Source organism: Coffea arabica, chromosome 2c (assembly GCF_036785885.1).
Source record: "Coffea arabica cultivar ET-39 chromosome 2c, Coffea Arabica ET-39 HiFi, whole genome shotgun sequence".
NCBI lineage: Eukaryota > Viridiplantae > Streptophyta > Magnoliopsida > Gentianales > Rubiaceae > Coffea > Coffea arabica.
Window position 1 is genome coordinate 13,998,473 of NC_092312.1, and position 22,580 is coordinate 14,021,052.

The 22,580-nt window shown below is 35.7% G+C and overlaps 3 protein-coding genes across 4 annotated transcripts; all 3 read left to right on the forward strand.

The window, feature by feature from the left end:
- The first annotated feature begins 9,886 nt into the window (after window positions 1–9,886).
- On the forward strand, window positions 9,887–10,675 carry LOC140035507 (uncharacterized). The gene has a single exon (XM_072076765.1). It carries the CDS (start codon window positions 9,887–9,889, stop codon window positions 10,673–10,675), a length of 789 nt encoding a protein of 262 aa, XP_071932866.1.
- A 3,845-nt stretch (window positions 10,676–14,520) lies between these two features.
- LOC140035508 (uncharacterized) lies at window positions 14,521–15,186 on the forward strand. Its single transcript, XM_072076766.1, has one exon. It carries the CDS (start codon window positions 14,521–14,523, stop codon window positions 15,184–15,186), a length of 666 nt encoding a protein of 221 aa, XP_071932867.1.
- A 2,247-nt stretch (window positions 15,187–17,433) lies between these two features.
- Window positions 17,434–20,402, forward strand: LOC140004302 (uncharacterized). Of its 2 annotated transcripts, none has more exons than XM_072074489.1 (2): window positions 17,434–17,779; window positions 17,910–20,402. In XM_072074489.1, exon 2 carries the CDS (start codon window positions 17,995–17,997, stop codon window positions 19,603–19,605), a length of 1,611 nt encoding a protein of 536 aa, XP_071930590.1. In that variant the 5' UTR covers window positions 17,434–17,779; window positions 17,910–17,994; the 3' UTR covers window positions 19,606–20,402. The 2 variants fall into 2 exon arrangements, with proteins under 2 accessions (XP_071930590.1, XP_071930591.1); XM_072074490.1 differs by having other exon boundaries at window positions 17,436–18,055; window positions 18,707–20,402.
- The last annotated feature ends 2,178 nt before the right edge of the window (window positions 20,403–22,580 follow it).

Genomic DNA, 22,580 nt, shown 5'->3' on the forward strand with positions numbered 1-22,580 from the left:
TTTTCTTCCTGTTTCCTTGTACTTTAGTTTTTCTTTTGCTCTTGAGAAATTTAGAAAGCCCCATTTAATTAACATATTATATTACAAAGAGTCTTTTGTACTACAAGTTTTTGCATCAATTTAGACCACGAAAAGACTCTTTACTACTTTCTCCCTTTTGTTTCGTGGTTTTTCTTTATTCAATCATGATTTTTGAAGTCTTTATATATGCAGAATTTCTTCTATGTTGGTACTGTATGCTATTCCATTGTTGTTGATAATGGAGTGTAGCAAAGTAGTACAACCGCGCATATAAATCAGGCATTTTTTGCAATCGATTTGAAATTAAAATCACCAAAATTGGTTAGCTAAATTTGATTTAATTAGTGATAATTCGGTTCATTTAGTTAATTATTGAGCTTATGTTCGGTTAAGTTATTTTAGTATTTACAACTTTGTAACTATGTTACTTCCAACTGTTTTATCAAGATACTGTACTTTTAAATGTAACAAACAACTATCTAAATTTAAAGCAAACACACACTTACTTTTGACTTAATAGGCAATATCTCAATCTAAACATAAATCTTACTCCATTTTTTCTTTTCTTTACTCCATTCCAACTCAACAAGGTTCAATAGAGTCTCCGTATCTTCCAGTAATTAATGCAACGTACTTGAAATTTAATTGGTGCTAAAACTGCTTACATTTTTCAAATAGATTCACAAGTTTAGACAAAATTTAATATTTACCCGTTTGTGTGTAGGTAAAATGCTATACTTGTATTAAATCAGCTCTAAGGGTAAAAATTACATCACACGCCCAGATACAATGTATTTGAAGAATAGATACTATAGATCTAAAAATTGATAAGAACTATATTGTAAAGCTCCAATAATAAATGCTTCAGTCGCTAGATTTATTAATTAACTATTTCAAGTTTCATTATTAATTGTGAGACTTGTCAAGATAGAACCAAGAAATCCAGATCTGACAACCAAAATTTGAAAACTTAGATCTAATAACAAAATAAATTAACTTATGAAAAAATTCATGCTAGAAATCCATAAGAGAGAAGAAAACTCTCACTAAAGTATGAAAATGCAAAAAAAAAAAAAAAAAAAAAAAAGAAGAAGAAGAAGAAGAAGAGGGAAGGAGACCCTCCCTTGTAGGAGATCTTCTGAAGGAGGAAAAGTTAAAAGGAATGAGGAGAGTTTTGGTTGACAGAAAAGTGACGTATTGGGGGTAGCATTGGGCTTCAAATCCTCTGTCCTCAAAGTAGTCTCTATCCCCTCTGTCCCTTATTTATACAGCTGTCACGTGTCTTTAATCTTTTGTTAATCCAAATTCAAATAAATTTTAGATTAAATAACTATTTCTTGCAAACAAGTGAATTTTGGAATAACTAAAATTTAATTATAAATAAGAAAATATTACCTGTGACAATTGCGTTGAGCACAACATACGTTGGCTATTTGGTTCCCATATGTTTAAACCATCTTTACTACCAATAGGACCTTCATGCACATGCTTAAAAATAAAAAATATAAATGAATAATTATATCATCAAGACTCAAAAAAATTATATCAGCATAATATCTAATTAAAAAGCTTGCTTTTTATGCAAACAAACCCATTGTTTATTTGAGTTTAGGTTAACAAAAGATTAATGACACGTGGCAAATGTATAAATAAGGGACAGAGGGGACAGAGATTATTTTGGGGACAGTGGATTTGAAGCCGTAGCATTGTTCCAACATCTTCCGATATAATTGCCACGTTGTATGCTGCCAACTTTGTATACCATGTTAGATACCACTTACATTCACCATTCAATGTCTAACATGAAACTAACATAGGTATAGTGGAGGGATTCCCTCCCTTAAACAGGCCTTTTTTCAATTATTTTCTTGGCTTCTCTATTCTGTTACCCTCCATCCACTTTGATTTTGATGACTGAAAACAAGGTCATAATCATTCATGATAAGCATTTTGTTACAATTTTTGAGAAAAATAATAAGAGAAGAAAATGATAAGAGTTTATTATTTTGTAAAACTTACACAACTTATAACATGATTTTACTCTATTTATAGAGTTCAAAACAACTCTACTAATTATCCCACTAACTCCACTAACTATCCCACTAATTCTACTAACTTCACTAATTTCACTAGTTACTCCACTAACTCCACTAATTCCACTAACTAGGTGGAACAAAATAAACAAACATGGTCAACTAAAAAATAATTGAATATATTTCTAATAATCCCTCCCTTAAACTGAAAGTTTTCCAAACATTCAATTTAATAGGATTTATCAACTGCACAGACTCCAAGTAGCTTCCTTAATTTGTGAAACGTGGATAACTTCAATGGTTTGGTCATTTTGTCAGCAATTTGATCTTTACTTTTACAGTAGAGAAAATTAATTATTCCATCCCTTATAAACTCCCTTAGAAGTAAAATTTCACATGTATTTGGTTCTTCTATGGAGAACTTGATTTTTTGAGAGTTTGATAGCAGAACTATTGTCACGGTAAATTGCAGTAGCTCATTCTTACTGAAAATGCAACTCTTTAAAAATATTCCTATTGTCACGTTAAATTGTAGTAGCTCATTCTTACTGAAAATACAACTATTTAAAAATATATCTTAGCCACATTGCTTGACAGGCACATGTCATTGCAGTTACATACTTTGTTTCAGTTGTTGATAAAGTAATAATTGGTTGCTTCTTTGAATACCATGAAATAGCTGCTGAACTCATCATGAATATATAGCCAAACATACTCTTTCTATCATCAAGATTGCCTGCATAGTCACTATCAGTAAAACCAAATAAATATGATTTTTTACTATTCTTGTAGAACAACTCATATTTAATGGTTCCCTGCAAGTATCGAAGAATTCTCTTGGCAGTTAGAAGATGTGTCTCCCTTGGATTTTTCATGTATCTACTAATAAAACTTACAGTATGCATGATATCAGGTCTTGTGTCTATCAAATACATGAGATTTCTCACAATTTGCTTGTAAAGGGTGCTATCAACCCTTTTTCCTTCAAATTCTTTGATGAGTTTTAAATCCACTTCAATTGATGTATTAACAGAATTACAATTCTTCATTTGAAACCCGTTCAAAATTTCTTGTACATATTTCCTTTGAAAGATAAAAATTCCAGCAGCAGATTGCACCACTTCAATGCCCAAAAAATAATGTATCTTTTTAAGATTAGACATATCAAATTCAGCCATCATAGATTTTTTTAAATTTCTCAAACATGGCACTATCATTTTCAGTAAAAATAAGACCGTCAACCTATAAACAAACAATGAGTAATTTACCTCCATCTCCAATTTTTATAAAAAAGTGTATGTTCATATGGACATTTTTTAAATCCCTCTTTAGAAAAATATACGATTATACCAAACACGTGAGACTTGTTTTAATCTGTATAATACCTTTTTGAGTTTGTATATCTTATGTTCACTTCCAACCTTCACATAACCAGGAGGTTGATCAATAAATACCTGTTCCTGTAAATCACCATGTAAAAATGCTAATTTCACATCCAACTGGAAGACAGGCCATTAATGTTGTGCTGCCAATGCATTCACTATCCTGATCGTGTCATGCCTTACGACTGGAACAAAAATTTCTTCATAATCCACACCAAATTCTTGCTTATAGTCTTTAGCTACTAAACGTGCTTTGTACTTGTCAACTTCTCCATTCTCCTTCAATTTCATCTTCTACACCCACTTGACACCAATTGATTTTTATCTTTCTAGAAGATCAGTTAACTCCCATGTGTTGTTCGTTCAATAGTTGCAACTTTTTCATCCATTGTCTTCTGCCACTTTGAATCTTTGATAGTCTCTTCAAAAACTATAGGATCACAATTAAAAAATAGAGCAAAAAATGTAAGTGGATCCTTAGATTGGTCAATTTCAATTATCTCATAATCGATTGTCCATGTAGATCTTTTTCTAATACGTTGAAGTCGTCCTTCATTTTCTGCTACTGTTTGGGAACTTGGAACATCATTTAAACCATCTGATGGAATTTGTTCTGTCAGCTGTTGCCTGTTTTCTTCATCAATTTCATCAAAATCAGCAGGTATTTCTTGTTTAATACATTGCTACTTCATGGCCAAAAATTTTTCTCATCAAAAATTACATCCCGACTGATGACAATTTTCTTAGTGATGAAATTGTAAAGCTTGTAATCCTTTGATTGATCACTAACACAAAAAAAAAAATACATTTTTCTGCCTTATTATCTAAATTTGTCCTCTTTTGGTTTGAAATATGAGTATAGGCATTACATCCAAAAATTTTGATATGATCCACTGTTGGTTTCTGTCTGCTCCACGTTTCCTCAGGTGTCATATTTTTAACATTAAGTATGGGACTTCTGTTCAATATATGAATGCTCCAATTGACAGCTTTAGGCCAAAAAAATTTTGAAACACCACTTCTTGTCAAAAAAGTTCTTATCATGTTCAAGATTGAACGATTCTTCCTCTCCGAAATATCATTCTGTGGTAACGTATAGGCTGCTGTAAGTTGCTTCTAGATTCTATACTCCTCACAAAATTTTATAAATTTTTGTGACTTATATTCTCCACCATGATCACTGCGAAAAATCTTTATAGACTTGTCTGTTTCCTTTTCGACAAGAGTCATGAAATTTTTGAAACTTGAAAATGTTTCAGATTTTTTCTGCAAAAAATAGATCCCAGTTTTTCTACTATAATCATCAATAAACATCATAAAATAATGTTTTCCACCATTAGATGGTTGATTTATGGGTCTACATAAATCAGAGTGAACCAACTCCAATGCGTTTTTTGCTCTCCATGATTTTCTTTTGAAAAGTTATCTTGATGTTGTTTACTAACGACACACTCTTTACAAAATTCTGAAAAAATTGTAATCTAAGGTAGACCAGCCACCATATTTTTCTGCTACAAAGTCTTTAATCCACTAAAGTTTAGGTGTCCATAACAAAAATGTCATAACCATACCATATCTTTCAATTTTGCTGAGAAATATGAATTAGTCGAGTTTTGCAAATACAGTGAAAACATACAATTTGCCATCATCTTAACTTGACCAATTAATCCCAACTTTACATTTCAAACTCGACATACTCCATTTTTGATAGAAATCTCGCACCTCTTTTCTAACAACTGACCCACACTAAATAAGTTTATCTTTAAGTTGGGAACAAAAAGAATATCAGTGATAGTGTGAGTAGAATTTTATTTAATTTGGATAGTTACCCTTCCTTTTCTCGTAACAGAAATTGTAAAGTTATTACCAAACTTGACAATATTACGGAATGACTCGTCCAACTCAGAGAATGTCTTCTTATCTCCACACATATGGCTACCGCAACTGGTATCTAAATACCATATGTCTTGTTGAGTTTCTTCACTCATGTGACACATCATCAAAAGAAACACTTCTTTTTCTTTTTCTGCAAAGTTAGGTTTTTTTTCTATTTTATCTATTCAAATTAGTTCAACATTCTGACTGATAATGGTCATATCTATGACATTTGTAACATTCAACATTAGACTTGTCTGCTGACTTTGGCCTTTGAATTGTTTATTGATGGCCTTCTCATCCTCTTTTTCTTTCTTGAAATTGATTTTTTTGATGCTGGTATTGATGTTGTTGGTTGCCACAATAATTACTTCATCTATCTCTACCTCTGCCTCTGCCTCTGCCTCTGCCTCCTCTTCATGTTAAGTGACTTTTTGTTAAAGCTTTCAATACTTGCTCCTCTTTCTTTTGCTGGTTAATTTTTTTCTTATGAATAAGCAAAGAGCTCTGCAACTCATCAATTGAAAGTGTATTAATATCTTTCGATTCATCTATAGAGCATGTAACAAAATTAAATTTTGCTGTCATCGATCGAAGGATCTTCTCAACAATGGTGATGTCCTCCAAATTCTCTCCATGGATCCTCATCTTGTTAGCAATTGCCATTGTTCTTGCGAAATAATCTGTGATTGACTCACTTGACTTTATGCATAAATTCTCAAATTCGGTCCGAAGAGTTTGAAGCTACACCCATTTTGCTTTCACATTTCCTTGATACTTATTCTTCATGGAGTCCCAAATCTTTTGGAGGTATCTTTGCTAACAATTGTTTTCAAGATGACTCGATCAATAGCTTGAAAAAAGTAATTCTTGACTTTAAGATCTTTCAGTTTTAATGCTTTCAACTTCGTTTTCTACACCTCTGACAATACTACTCCGACTGTTGGCTCTAGTACTCCAAATTTGATAACCTGCCAATGCTCCTTTGATCTCAAGAAGTTCTTCATTAGCATGCTCCAATAACTATAGTGACCATCAAAATGAGGAATTGTTGGCTGCACAAAGTTGTCGGTGGCCATCGTGACTCACTAACACAATTTTCACAACTCATTTTTGTTTTCACTTACAAATCTGGCTCTGATGCCATTGTTACAATTATTGAGAAAAATAATAAAGATAAGCAAAGGACAAAAGTTTATTTCTTTGTAAAACTCACACAACTCATAACATGAATCTGTTTTATTTATTGCATTCAAAACAACTCCACTAACTATTCCACTAATCCCACTAATTTCACTAACTCAACTATCTACTCCACTAAGTCTACAAATTCCACTAACTAGGTGGAACAAAATAAACAAACATGGTCAACTAAAAAACAATTGAATATGCTTGTAACACATTTTGCGATTTGTTCAAACAGCTATCTCTATATCTGCATTATGAATTTAATGTTATGATTTCTGACCATAGACATGGAGGGGAATATATAACCTGGTTTTTGTTAGAGGAATGAATAAATGCTAAAAATTTCTTGGCTATGTTTTGGAGTTGCTCGATAAACTGCCACAGGGTCTTTGGTTCCCCCCCCCCCCCCCCCCAACGCAGTTGAAATTGCATACCAGAATTCCTTGCTTCTTGTGATTTCCTTGATGTATCATATACCCAACAAGCATTTATGAATTATTCGAGTTCGGATTTGAGAACTCGGAATGCATGTCCCTCACTATTCTGCACAAGACAGGTAAGCTAAAGCCCAAAAAAAAAAAAAAAAGGCAACCAGCTTTTTATGGGCCCAAAGCATATGACAGAGAAATAGGGTGACACAAATCTTTTTTTTCATTTTTGTTTTTAATTTATTGGAGATCTTAATTTTGCTGTTGTTAGAAGTTCACCAAAATCCTGACTCCAAACTTCCCGTGTTTCCTTCCTCAACACATATTTTTTCATTTAGCAGTCTATATAACCAGTCGTGCTACTGATCTATGCAACGGGGAACTGTTGTTGCTACTCTCGTATTCATTAAAAGCATTTCCCTCTTTTTTCATGCATGTGAAGTGAAAAGATAAGTGTTTTGGGTTCAAATTTGACTGTTATTCATAATTTGATTTTTGATCAAAATTATTAAGGTTAAAAGATGAATTAAATTATTCAATGTTCGATTGAATTTGGCTCATGAAGAGCTTGTTTGAATTTGATTCGCCAACTAATTAAATCAAATTTAAATAGTAATTTGTGTTTGATAAATTTTTAAGATCAACTCGAACTCAATTGGATTAGTATATTAGTAAAGTTTGAATATAAAAAGTTTAAACTATTTAAACTCAACTCGAATTCAGCTCACTAAAAACTTGTTCGAGTTTGACTCAAGAAATAAATAAGTCAAATTTGAACAAAATTTCAAACTCGTCAAAATGATAAAACAAGTGTAAACATTTGGATGTTCGCCTTTTTTAATCTCATTTACATCCTTAATAATGATAGGAATACTTGTCTTACTATTATTGTTGTTGCACAATAATAGGGGAGGTAAACGTATGTATTTAGCAAATTGCACCCTTATCCTCAATGTCATTCCTTGAAACCTCTAAAATACGTCTATCTTGTTGCCAAAAAAGTACAGAAAAGCCAGGGAGTTTTGTTTACTTCTCTTCTTGCTTATGTGGTTAGTTTGTCAGCGAACCATCCCATAATTTTTGTGTCCCGCACAATTTGCAGGACATTTTTAGGAATGAGCTAGTTAAACGCGAAATTTTGTGTGGGTCCAAAGTAATTTGTTTGGACTGTCGTTATTAACCAAAAAATTTTTATTATTTTGCATGAACATATTTTCTAATTATTTTTTTATTTCACATACATGTAATCATTACAGTATATTTTTCTATATAAGTTTCAGAAAATAGCAATCCAAACGGGCTATCAAAGCTGTTGTTAGAAGTTCACCAAAAATCCCGACTCCAAACTTCTTGTGTTTCCATTCCTCACATACGTTTGTATTTGTGTCATTTAGCAGTCCAATCGTGCTACTGATCTATGCAAATGGGAATTGTTATTGCTGCTGTCATATTCAATAAAAGCATTTCCCTTGATTTTTTTCATGCATGTGAAAAGATAAGTGGTCTCGGGTTCAAATTTGAGTATTTTGATTTTTGACCATGATGATAGTATTACTCGTCTTTGTATGTGTGTTGTTGCACAATAATGGGGGAAGTAGGCATATGTATTTAGCAAGTTACACCCTTATCCTCAATGTCATTCCCTGAAACCTCTAAAATACCACTGTCTTGTTGCCCAAAAAAGTACAGAAAAGCTATGGAGTTCTGTTTACTTCTTCTTGCTTATTTGTTTACTTTGTCAACAAACTATCCCATAATAATTACGCACGGAATTTTGATACTAATATTGACTAACGTTCTGGCCACATAAAACATTTAAAGAAAATCATTTTTGTTTCCTTCACCTCTTTTTCCTAAGTTTTGCTTTATACACAGCAGGTTCAATTCAGAGAACCCTTGAATTGAATTGATAGGTCACATGATTTGGGGCATCATCAACAAAAACTTCAGAGCTCTATTCAAAGAATCCTTGAATTGATATAGGAATCGGAATGGGGAATTTATGTTTCCAATCTTGGATGAGCAAAAGCCTTATTTGAATTCCACTGTACTTGAAGCATAATAATTGTACCATGCTATGACGCTGTGAACTAATAAATGTCAGGCCTGTTTGTATTACTAAACAAGTATCTATGATATGAACAGGTGAGAACTTAGAATTAATGGTAAAGGTGTAATGCACAACTCATTGTATTAGTCAATTTTCGACATCTGACAACTTTGAACTTAGGGTAGTCTAGAGCGAGGAGATATGAAGGATGGATTCCTACGTTATTGATGCTTGCATTTTGACCTTTGAAACCTTTTTTTTTTTCCTTTTTCATTTTTTGTCCAAGAAAAGACTGCAAATCTTACAGTAGTTAAATTGATCGATTTAAGCTCTTTTTTTTGGGTTTAATTCGGTGAAAGAGAATTGATTTGAGTTTAATGTATTAGGGTGCAGTTCCAGTACCTAGACCCTCTTTGTGCTAGCCTACATTCAACCAAAATTGAGGTTAGATTACTTTGTCTTTTAGTATTTTCTTGACATGCAATGACAGTTGGAGGTCTCCTCCTCTTGACAGGCCACCATTCTACATGAGTTAAAGTTAGGTCAATTCATCATGTAACAAAACGCTAATATGTTCCTAAAAACAGAAAAAACTAATGTGCGTATGTGGAGGGATTCCTTCCCTTGCTAAGTATACTAATCACGTAGTACAATTTGGGAAATTTTTGTCTTCCCAGTATTCATACTAATAATTTAGGCATTTTTTTTTTTATAATAATTGACATACCATATTTGCAAAATTTCTCGCGACTTACAAGTTACAATCTCTACCGCACAAAATTCTTCCAATAAAATATTGAAATTGAATTCCACCAGACGGCAAGATCTTGATGGTGAATTACACTTTTCTATCTATCTATAACTATCATTTTACACGTTCGTCTCTTCCCTTGCATTTTACACGTTCATATGGTGCACATTATCATAACTCTTGCTTCTTCTTCTTCCATGGCCGATCATTCATCCAAGAGTTCAGCCACCGCTCAGTCACCTCCAACCACCAATGGCCGCCCACCGCTGCCTTCCCCCACCTCCTACCACTACTCGTCCTCACGACCAACACCAACACCACCAGCACCCATTCACCCCAACCAGCCGCACAATGCTGGAAGAACCCGACTACGCAACTGCATTTCCCACTGCCTACTTTCCACAGCTGTTGCCATTGGCCTCATCATCCTCCTCTACATCTTCATTGCCTCAATTGTCCTCGACCCTGATTTTCCCAAGTTTCGAGTCGACTCACTAACAGTCTCTAACTTCAACCTCTCTTCCACCATCCCTCCCCTTCTCTCCGGCAACTTCGACGCCCAAATCACCGCCTGGAACCCCAACAAAAAAGTTACCCTCTCATGCAGCCACCTGGAGGCTGAATTTTACCTCGGGAGCTATCCAATTTCCGGAACTACCCTCCCGCCGTTCATTCTCTCGGTGAAGAACGAAACCTCGATCGCTTTGAATTTCACCGCCGTTAGGGCTTACGTGGACTGGGGTGAGAGTGATGAAAATCTGGATTTCAATTTGCAGATTTGTATGAAAGAGCATTACAAGGCTGGCTTCTGGGGCTGGGGACAGGGGGAGTGGTTGGTCTTCTCTTGCCCGGATTTATCGGTCAGGGTTAATACTCTGCCCAATGGATCAACCACTGGTGGTGCTTGGAGTTTAACCGGAGGAGCTAGACGCTGCGAGTTCTTCTAATTAGCCCACCACTAATCCAAGTCTATTAGAAAAGTGATCAGGTTTCTACAGAAAGATGAAAAATGGAGTTTTATAGTATGATGATGATTGGCGGGCTATATTTATTAGTGATGTAAATAATTTTAGCGATGAGCACGTGACTCTGTATTAGACGATTATTTATGAGATATATCATGAATTGATGAGGGTTTTTAGCTTGCAGCATAACTTCTGATGCTCATGATTTACTAATTTTTAAAGGTTGATGACGTTCTAATATTAGTTACTACTTACTGTTATACAGATTTTTTTTTTTTTGGAGCCAATAATTTTGATTGAAGTGGAATTTTCTATTTTTTTTTTTTGTTGGGTTGGCATTCTAGATTTGTAAAAACAAGCGTATTTTTTTCTTCTTCTGTTTGTTTGTTTAAAAGTCTGAGCTTTAGAAGTTTCAAATATTCCTTTTGCCACTATTAAACTGTCAATTATTTCTATGTGCTTTGGTGTGTCCATGATGACACTGCTGAATGAGACGATGTAATTCAAGCTCAATGGTTTTGGGTAGGAGGGCGGCCTTGTGATCTGTTATCATTTGCCCCACTTTGTATCTTGGTAGGATGAGGATCTTATTTAATCCCTGTGGAATTTTCAATTATTTGTGCTGGTTGAATAGAAGTTTTATTACTTGGTAAGAAAGTTTGATCATGAATGATGTTCCACTAGCATGCTTGATGATCTAAGTTGCAGGCGTATAGTTTGCATCAGAAGATTCGGAACAGATAGCATGCATGATGATCCGGGCAGTTGTTTGATTAGTTCTATGATCATTAAGAAGCAAATTATGAATCGAATCCATATGATACTCTGTTTCTTCATGACAGTAATTTATCTTTGATCAATATAACATCCAAGTGACAAAGGAATGATACGAGACTATAGGATAGAGAGAATTAACTGGTCACAGATTCGGAGAGTTCTCAGCAGAAAATTCGTGGTCTAAATGAAGAGAAAAAAGCCACAATTTGGTGGTTTTGATACGATGGCATGTTGTCTTAAGAGAGAAGAACATATCTGTGGATTTTTTACAGCACAAAGTAAAGCTCTAAAGCATGTTCTGGCTAAATCTTTAATTTGACACGGTTCTTTTGGAGAATTTTAGAGCCCCCTTGTTTGTTAACTTCTTTTGCTAACTTCGGATTCCCGTCACAGATTCTTAGTTTGATGGAATGAAATGAGGAGAAGCTGTGTCATTGGCTTGCATGTTTCTGTGTTAATGTTGGCTATTAATCTGTTTATCGATTTCTCTGTTCTTTTAACTCTGTTCTCTGTTTCTCGACATGACTCACGATAAGTATTCCAATTTGTTCAGACAGCTATCTCTAATGCTCTATATAAAATTGGACCATCAGTCATATTGTTGGTCGTATCTTCACCACGATGATTGTATCAGTAGTCTTACTCTTTGGTGTTGTTACACAAGAATGGAGGATTTAAATGTACTTACATTAGCCAAATTAAACAAAAATAGAAAGAGAATCAAACTTTTTTCTCGAACTCGTTCCTTGAAATCCCTAACATAGTATCCTAGGAGATTTTTCTGCGTCCCTTTTGGGTATTGTACTGATAACATTAAATTCGTCGTTGGATATAGAATAAAAGTTATCAATTTTTAAATTATTTCAAGAATTTAAATCACTAAATGACGTGTTAAGTTATAAGTGAATTAACATCATGGGTATCGTATCCAAAAGGGACCGTAGCATTTTCTAGTGTTTTGTTAGCCAAGAAGTAATGTTGTTTAACTTTTCTTGCTTATGAGTTTAGTTTTTCAATACAATTGTAAAATTTTTCTATTCTTTCAAGTGTGTAGCCTGCAAATTTTGCAGATTTTTTTTTATTGGAATAAGTTATTTTATAAAAAATATTTTGGTACTAAAACAAAAGTAATTTTCTTGTCAAAAAAGTCATGCATGGTTCCTTTACCTTATTTTGCTTTAACCCTTTATCAAAAAGAAGTCACTCTCCTTTTCCTTTACCTTAGTTTCCTGTATTTTGCTTTTACTCTTTATCAAAAAGAAATCCCTGAACTGATTCTTTTTCTTTTCTTTTCTTTTATTTTTTGGTACGAATAAATTGTTGAAATTGATTGGACACGTGCATGGGGAACCTTCTGGCTCTGTTTGAATGCTTGAAATTGATAGGCCACCGGAATTGGGAGATAAAACTTTCCAATCCTGGATGAGTTTTAATGTTGTTTGCATGGAATCCACCATATACTTATTATGGTGGTTTTAGCTTGTTTTGTGAGGTAACTATGACACGAGACGGTGTCGACTAATAAGAATGGGACGTCTTTGTAATACAGAGAATAAGAAACCGACGAATTGATTGATTCCACAAGAATAGCATGACGTAGAATGAATTGATGTAATGTTTTAAATCATAGTGCAATCCCAGTTTGATCTCAAGCCCTAGATAATTAAATTAATCGAATCAAGATTGAATTATTAGGTTTCGATTCTAGTGCCTCAAGACCTTCCTTCACTTGCCAATATTCCACTAATTAAGGGTTGGTACATTTATCATCTACTTCTTGGTTACTATAGGCGTAATTTGAACAAATCTACTCCACTCTGACTTGTGGCCAACTCGATCAAAGGCTCAATTCGAATTCAACATTAATCGAATTAGAGTTGAATTCGAACTACTTGATAAGATATTTAAATCGAGTATGAGTAGTAAAAACCAAAGTTTGAATACTCATCAGAATCTTTTTTGACTTGTATATATAATTTTTTAAGTACTTATTATGAAACTACATATATAGGAAAGAAGTTAAAGATTTAAAAAAAAAATCGAACTCGAGAACTCGATTGAGTTCGATTTGATCGAGTTCGAGTAACGTAAAATAAGATCAAACTCGAACATGCACCAACTTTTAAGAGTTCAATTTGATCAATTTCAAGTAAGGTATAAGACCAAGTTCAGGGTTCGAACTCAACTTTTAAAAATTTGACGAATTCAACTTCACTCAATAGAAGCCCATGAATCATGATAATGGTAGGAGTTATCCTCTTCCTTGTTCGCCACGTTGTGTTAATGAACGAAGACTCATCATGCAGCACAATAGCAAGCGTTTCCTTTTATCTCTAGCGTCCACATCACCCATGTAGGTAGATTATCAACAGCCACTACGAATTCCTATTTCAGGTAATTAGGTGGACTCATCATGTGTACATATTAGTAGGAGGAGTATTCTTTTCTGGGAATCCCTCTATTCCACATTCTCCTGCATTATTATTATTTGACTTAAGGTAGTTTCGCCCCTTACTTTTGTGCCAAGTAGATTTAATCATGTCTGTGTGGTACATTTTCTACCCTAATCTCTCCCATTAAATGATTGATAATTTTACCAAGAACACTTTCACACTTATCATGAAGAAGAAGTTTTGTCATCTTCTCAACCCATGTTTTAATGATTGTAGGTTTCGTAGTAGAAGTAGAATTTTTTGTCAGTCTTCTAAACCATGTTTCTGTATTTTGTCGTCGTTAGTTAGATGTGTCAGCCACAATTCAATTATATTGAATCTTCCAAATTTGTCCATTAATAACCCTTCCAAATCCGTTCATTAATTTTGAATGAATTTATAGGTACCAATACTAATATAAGTGACTCACAAATTTTTACACCTGTGTATAAGTTACCATTTAAAATTTTTACACCCGTATATAAGTTTTACAGGCGTAGTCGCATCACTAGCTTCACCATCCAGCCACCCGATACTATTGTTTCTGACTTCCTTCCATGGCTGCTCTTCCCAAAAGCTCAACAACTGATCGCTCCCCTCACTCACAACCAAACACCAATGGCAGCCCACTGCCACCGCCCAACACCTCTATCCCCTACTCCACAACACCACCATCACCACCACCCCAGTCGCCACAACCAACCTCGTAAAGCTGTGAGAATCGTACCAGACAACGCCCTTTACCTCGTCACTTTTGCAGTTTGCGCTATTTTTTTGGTCCCCGTCGCCCTCATCTTTACATCCTTGATTATTCTCAACCCTCCCACGTTCCAAGTCGACTCCCTGGCTATCTCCAACTTCAATCTCTCCTCCACCACCCCTACCTTCCTCTCCGGCAATTTCGAAGTCATGTTCACTACTCGAAACCCGAAAAAATTCTCTCTCTCTTGTATCGACCTCGTGGCTGGAATCTACATCGGGAACGAGCAACTTTTGGTGACAACTCTTCCGCCGTTTACTCTGCCGGGGAAGAAGGAAACCTCTATCAAGGCGGATTTCGCTGCTGTCCGGTCTTATATTGACGACAGTGGCAAAAGTGGGAACTTGGTTTTCGAAGTTCGAATTGAAATGCTTGTGAATTATGAGGTTGCTTTGCCGGGGCATGATAAGTACATAGAGGCCCGTTGCCCGGATTTATCCGTTGCGTTTCCAGCAAATGCACCATCAACTGCTACTGAAGTTGGGTGTTTAGTCGGAGGACCTAGACATTGCAAGGTCAAATGAAGACAACCAACTGATCTGTGGGATTTCATGGAGAGAAAAACTTGAAGTTTCGGAAGTTATTACAGTAGTTTATAGCAGAATGAAATGGTAGGATATATTTTATGAGCAATGTAAATATTTAAACATGTTTGCTGATGGGTACATTAACTTGAATTAGGGGATTATTGATCAGACGGTGAATTGATGTTTGGTTGTAGCATGTAGTTTAACTTATGATACATATGAAACCGAGTTTCCAAGGTTTATAACATATTAGTAATATATATGGGTGCTGATATTTTGACCTTTTGGTTGATGTTGAATTCTTTTCTTCTTCTTCTTCTTCCTTTTTTCCATGGTGCCAGTGATGATGTTGTATTGTAGGTTGGTCATACGTTAGTGTTCGAGTTTTAAGATTAACTTGTCCGTGCCGCTGTTCTTCTCTCTCTTCCTTGGCTGAACAGGGGCGGGTGAAGGGCATATGCTTTCTGGCGCCTTGAAGTTGTCAAATACGGTATTTGTGCATGACCCTTTGATTCATGACTCTCTGCCGAACCGCAAGATGTAATTTGATGTCAATGATTTCGGTTAGCAGTGCGCAGCCTTACCTGGATTTGTGATGTTACAACTCTGGATTCGTTTTTATCATTTTCCCCCCTTCGTATTATGCTCGAATTCATGATGATATCAGTAATTACTGTACTGCAATTAATCATTTGTGATGGTTGGGTAGATACATGCATTTTCGAGTTTTACCTTTCTGGCAATACAGGAATCATGCGGATTATGTTCTTGGAATAATCGGTGTTCGGCCGTACTCTCTGGAATCTGTTCTATTTACAAGCATGATGATCTACTTTACAGGTAGCTGCTATCAGGGTTAGATGGTCAGGATCAGTGCAGTAGTTGCATCGCTAACACATTTTCGGACCACTTTTTTTAGCTCATATACGTCAAATTAAAAAAATGTGCTACAGTATATATATATATATATATTTAAATTATCTCAAATAATCTGAAACTAAGATCTACAACATGTAGGAAGCAGATTATGACTTTCGATCCATACGATATTTGTTTGTGTCGAGAGTGATTACTCTTTGCTCAATCGTTTATGGTATCAAAATAATGACCCAAGTGACAAAGGGATGATGATATAAGTTAAGATGTGTAATTCAAGGCAGAGTTGGACGGTGCAGACTGCAGAGCAGCAGATTCATGGTCTTAAAGGTAACAATGGCATAAAAGCGATGATATGCTGTTGATCTGGAATACATATGGCTTTCTTTTGCACTTGGCACTGAAGCAATGTACATATGAGTTATGACCAGAAGCCGTATCATTGGCTTGCGAGTTTTCGTTTCATGTCTGGCAATATCTATACAACCAATTAGATTTATTTTGGGGTGCTCTTCTGCTAAATTTTCAGGGTTTGAACCTGCTTCCAATCAGTAAATCCTATATCTGCATTATGAGTTGTTTTTGTGATTTTTGGCCATGGACATTGATTGAGGGGATACAAGAATCTGGTTTTGGTAAAAACACTAGTATCATGAGTGCTTTGATGAACAATAGAATGTTCTACTTCCCATTTGATTTTGGTTCCTTCACAGAAATAGAATCTGGTTGGAAGGCCACGTCAGACGAAAAAAAAAAGCTCCTATAAGTATAAGGTATGTTTTAAAAAAATATATTATATTCTAACAAAGAAGGAGTTGAACTTCAAAAGCAGAGAGGAGGTTGGAGAATTTGAATTTACGACCTATAATGTGATTACGTTTTGATCAAACGGCGAAAATTAAGACTTTACCCTGCATCCAAATCTCTCTTCTTTCTCACTCTATTTCTCAAATTTCACCCCTTCTCTACTAATTTTTTTTTTTTTTTTAAAAAAAAGAGAATGATAGGAACATAAATCCTATTTTGTGTGTTTTTTTTTAATGACAGATGTTAAGTTTTAGCATTATTACAAGTTCATCAAATTCGACTCGAAAGCTCTTTAGTCCATGCTCACCTAATTTTTCATACATGCTTACATGTGTCTATGAAAATGTAATTAACATTGAGCCTCCCATATCCATTAATAGCATTTTCCTTGGTTTTTCTATTTTTCACGTTTATTGCAACTTCACAAACAAATAATCATTTTTAAATGCCATGAAAAATAGGAGTTTTTTTTTTTTTTTTTTTTTGCTCTGATTCATATAACCCAAAAATGAAGAAAAATGCCATTTACAAACAAAATGCTTGAAAATGACAATTTCTCAAAAACAAATACGTATTAGATTTGGACTTCGGATGCAAAAGCCCGTTGCATTTCGGTCCTTGCGACGAAGTAGCATTGGAGTCAAGGGCTACCTACACTACGTCGTTTCACCGGATGGCCTGCTATTTCACGGTATAATTAGCTGTCGCCATTTGCCCACTGCCGGCCACCATTCCACCACCGCCGTGGGAGGGAGAGAGAGCAGCCTCCTCCATTCAGGGACACAATAAAAGAAAGAAGATTTCTTTGGGCGTCGCAATATGAAGAAGCCTATGATGGTGAAGATCAATAGAAGAGCTTCTGCTGTTGTTTCCATTGCTCACTTTCAGAAAGCACGAGCTCCACCAGGTATCTCAGCTTCTGCTCGAACTTTTCTCCCTCCAAACCCCAACCCTAACCCTAAATTGAAGTCCCAATTTCGATCGCATTCTGCTGCTTCTGTTACAACAATTGCTGGCAGTAACCATCAGCCTTCTAGGAGTTCCGATATCGGCCATGAATCTTTCAAGAAGAAAATTGATGATATTAATGAGCTGGAAAATGCTCTGAGCTTGTACAATGAGATGGTCCAGATGAGGCCTCTGCCTAAACTTATTCACTTCAATCAACTGCTGAACCGTATTGGTAAGATGAAGCATTATTCCTCTGCTGTTTCTGTTTTCAAAGATATGTGTGCTTCGGGCAACATTCTGGTTACCGAGTATGCCATAGGTATCACCAGTAACTGTTACTGCCTCTTGGGTCGTGTAGATTTTGGCTTTTCTCTGTTAGGCTCCTGCTTCAAGCGTGGTTTGGTGCCCAGTGTAGCACTTTATGGCACTCTACTCAAGGGCCTCTTTAAACAAAATAGGATTTCCCAGGCCCAAGAATTGTTCAAGAAAATAATAGACGAAAAACTTTGCGAAACCGATGTGGTCATGTTTGGAACAGTAATTGATGGGCTTTGTAAGGTGGGGAACACTAGCACTGCCATTAAATTTCTCAGGGTAATGGGAAATGGCCGAGATGTTAATGTTCAACCCAACAATGTGATCTACACCACTATTATCGATAGCCTTTGCAAAGAAAAAAAGGTGGATGATGCTCTTGCCCTTTTACATGAGATGATTGAAAAGGGTGTTGCCCCCTGTATTGTCACCTACAATTGTTTGTTTCATGGCCTCTGTAATTTGGGAAGAATTAAAGATGTCACAAATCTTGTGAATCAGATGGCTGATTTTTGTATTGCTCCTGATGTTTTTACTTATAATACTTTGATTGCTGCATTCTCTACAGAAGGTTCTATGCAAGATGTAGAAGATATATTGCAGATCATGATTCAGAAAGGTGAAAATCCTGATATTGTTACATACAATGCAATGATGGATGGATACTGTTTGCATGGTCAAATGGATAAAGCAAGAAATGTTTTTGAGACCATGCTTAGTAGGGGTATTGGTCCTAATATTCTGAGCTACAGTATACTAATGAATGGGTATTTCAAAAAGAATGAAAACGATGAGGCTATGCATCTCCTCAGAGAAATTCCACAAAGAGGTTTGAGGCCTAATGTCAGTATCTATAATGTTGTCTTGCAGGGTTTATTTAGGATGGGAAGGTATGGTTCTGCAAGGAAAGTATTCATTGAGATGCAAGCTGCTGATGTAAATCCTGATTTTCACACGTACTGTATAATGCTGGATGGCTTATGCAAGGGTGGAAACATGGACGAAGCACTGCAATTCTTGCATGACATGGAAGTTGATGGATCTGCACTTCATGTGTGTATGTACAACATCATTCTTCAAGGATTGGGCAAAAGTGGGAGCCTTGACTGTGCTCGGGATCTTTTCAATATTCTTCCTCTGAAAGGGATCGAACCTAATATTGTAACATATAATACAATGATAACTACTCTTTGTCTAAAAGGTAGGCTAGAGGAAGCTAAAGAGATTTTTGTGAAAATGGAAGAGAATGGTTGTTCAGCTAATGGAATAACATTCAGTTTTATTGCTCAAGGACTTCTTAGGAGAGGTGATTATGAAGATGCACTGAGATTTCTTGAAGAAATGGATACGAGGGGATTTTCAATGGATCCATATACTTTGTCAATTATAATAGGTTTGCTACAAGTGAAAGAAAAAGATCCTTATCTTTTGAAGATAATTCAGAAGTTTGGACCTGATGGGCTGTAGTTGAAGTCATAGAGTCCTCGGTGAAGTTCTCTTCTGGGTAGGGGCACAGGAGAGTAATACCAGATCCTTCCCCAACTAGGCGGTGTAGCCACGAAATCAAACCCGTCTTCATTGTCAGGTCCACGGTTGAGAACTTGATCTGCAACTTCTTTGCATACTCAAAGGCATTGTTATAAGCAGCCGGTGACCACAGATACTCTGCAGGACATCCAAAATTGTCGCCGGCACTGGCAGGGGCTGAAGGAGACAAATAAATCTGCTTCAGCAAGCCGCTCAATGACTTAGCCGAGCTATGAAATTGCAAGAGCGTAATTTCGGATAAGCCATCACAGCAACGCCACTGGCCAACTGATTAGCGGCCACTGGTGTGGATTCAGCATCCATTTGTGTTTGGCATTGCAGGCGGATGATGATCTGCTTCTGCTGTTGAAGGACTTGGGGAAGTACGTACAGGGCTGCGGTACGAAATGCTGCAAAATCAAGCTCGACGATGGTTGGAACCCCTGTGGTGTTTTGACTATCATAAAATATGCTAGGATGACCCTCCCAACTTCAGCGGCAGATACGAATCCGCAGACGTCATATGACAATGGCTGGTTAGCCATCCCCTCCGGTGAAATCAAAGGGTCGTCATGGAAAGGATGGCTCCGCCGGACGTTAGTTCTCAGAGCTCCAAATGCTTGGAGGGAGCAGACGTATTTATTGGCTATACGGCCCAAATTTTTTTCCCTCTTTTGTTGTTGAAAGTCATCTTTGTATATATTTTCAGTGATTAATTAACAGGAGTAATTACATAACCTGACAACTGCCAGAGAATCATCAGAGATTAATTAAAATCTCCAAAAAGACTTGCTCAAAAGCTGGATGTCATCAACTACAACTACAACTACAACATCTAAGTGAGATGTACCCGTATGTCCAGAATAGCAATTATGGATTAGAGTTGACGCCAACTGTTCCTCTACTGCCTTGATCAAAGCTTCTCTAATTACTATACGGCCCAATAACAAGAGGGAGATAAATCAACGATCTGTTTTCTGTTCCTTTTGTTTTTTCCACGTGGTTTTGGACTTGGAAGTTTTTTTTTTTTTTTTGAGGACTTGGACTTGGAAGTTGGAAGGCTGTATTGCTCGAACTTGAAGATGTAGGACTAAAGTTGTATGATTTCTAGATATGATGAAACTTTCACCATTACTAACTTTTGCTTAGAATTTTTGTTTCCAAAGAAAAAAAAATTTGGTATTATAACAAATAATAGACATCATATTTTAGGATAAAGTAACCATTGTAAGAATTTATTGTGCATGCAAATTTAGACGTATCCTATACATATATAAAAAGTAGTTTGCTTCTGACTCTTGGGTATTTTTCATCTGTCTTGTGGAGGCGTATTTTAGGGAGTGAAAAAATGACATGGCAGATTTTGTGCAAAGAGTACAAGCTGTTTGATGTTGTAATAATAGTGTGTTCTCTATATTGCCCTCTTTTGGCTTAGTTTGTGACAGACAGTTGGGAAATGAGCATTATTCTCTGTAGGGGTATTTTGGGTAGAGGCAAGTAGGGAGAAATGGTGAAGCCTAACATACAACATGATAATACTTTTGCCAATGTCGGTTGCCTATAATGCCCTCTTAAGTGGGCACATAGCTTTTAAATAATGAACTTAATGGCTTAAATCTGACATAACAGTGATAAAGCTTTACGGGAGAGAGCTTTAAAGGAGGCAACTTGGAAAAATCACTTGTGTAACCGATGAATAGAGTAAGTGTGTTTGAATTGCTGAATTATTCCAAAAAATATTTTATTTATAACATAAACACATTTTTCAATTCATCCTTTTATATTTTTAACTACTTTTTTATCTTACATACATCATATCATAAAAAATGCTACAGTAACTATTTCAAATAATACTCTATCCAAACACACTTACTGTGTAACGCAACAAGTGAATCATTATTTGCTGTCAATACAAATATTATTGCAATATTTTTGAGCTACCATAGCCGATGAATAGTGTCACCGGAGCAAGTGAAGCATTTAGGCTTAGTTTGGGAGTTTAGGATAGAAAAGAAAAGAAGGGAAAGCTTAAGTTATGAAAGAAGAGAAGAGAAGGGAAGAGATTGTTATGTTGTTTGGGAGTTTTGAGAATTAGTGGAATGATTTTGGACATAGAAGTCATTAAATATTTGTTCAAAACCTTTTTAAGGACAAAATAGGCATTTTAAAAAAAATATCAAGCTTTCTCCAAACTTTCTTTCCATTTCTTTCCAATTTGGGAGGAAGCAATTTTTTAACTATTCATCTTTCCATTTCTTTTCTTTTCTTTCCAACTTAAAACTAACAAATGAAGCAAAAGTAAACTTTCTCTTCTTTCCCTTTCTTTTCTATCCAAATCTTTCACTCCCAAACGAACCCTTAGTGCGGTACTTTTGAGCTACCGCCCAGTAATGGAAATTCTATACATATTAAAGAATCTTGGCTCACATATTTGTGGTTAGAAAGGTATAATAGTCACTTCATGCTGCAATTTTACCATTTTTTATGTGTAGGAAGTAGATTAGATACATGTTAATATGCGTGGGGAATTTTTTAATATTTGCTAACTATATATTTGTGAATTGTCAATTTTACTTTTTTAGTCGGCTGAGCAGTGAGGAAAAGTGGTTTGCATATAGGGATTTCTGGTGAGCCCCCCGGGGCTAGATCACGCGGTCTGTGGCTGCTTCCGACACTCGCAGGTCGTGGGCTCGAACCTCACTTAACGCCTGGGTGCGGTTGGGGTGGCGCAGTACTCCAGGCGCAGGGGATTAGTCGGGCCGCCTTCGAGTTTTGACCCGAACACCCCTGTGTTGACAAAAAAAAAAAAAAATATATATATATATATATATATATATATATATATATATATATATATATATATATATATATATATATATATATATAGGGATTTCTGGTGAAGGTAAGCTCTGAAT

What these genes read in the sequence shown, in the direction of transcription:
- LOC140004302 (XM_072074489.1), top strand. Translation starts at nt 17,995, where the DNA reads ATGGTCCAGATGAGGCCTCTGCCTAAACTTATTCACTTCAATCAACTG.
- LOC140035507 (XM_072076765.1), top strand. Translation starts at nt 9,887, where the DNA reads ATGGTGCACATTATCATAACTCTTGCTTCTTCTTCTTCCATGGCCGAT.
- LOC140035508 (XM_072076766.1), top strand. Translation starts at nt 14,521, where the DNA reads ATGGCAGCCCACTGCCACCGCCCAACACCTCTATCCCCTACTCCACAA.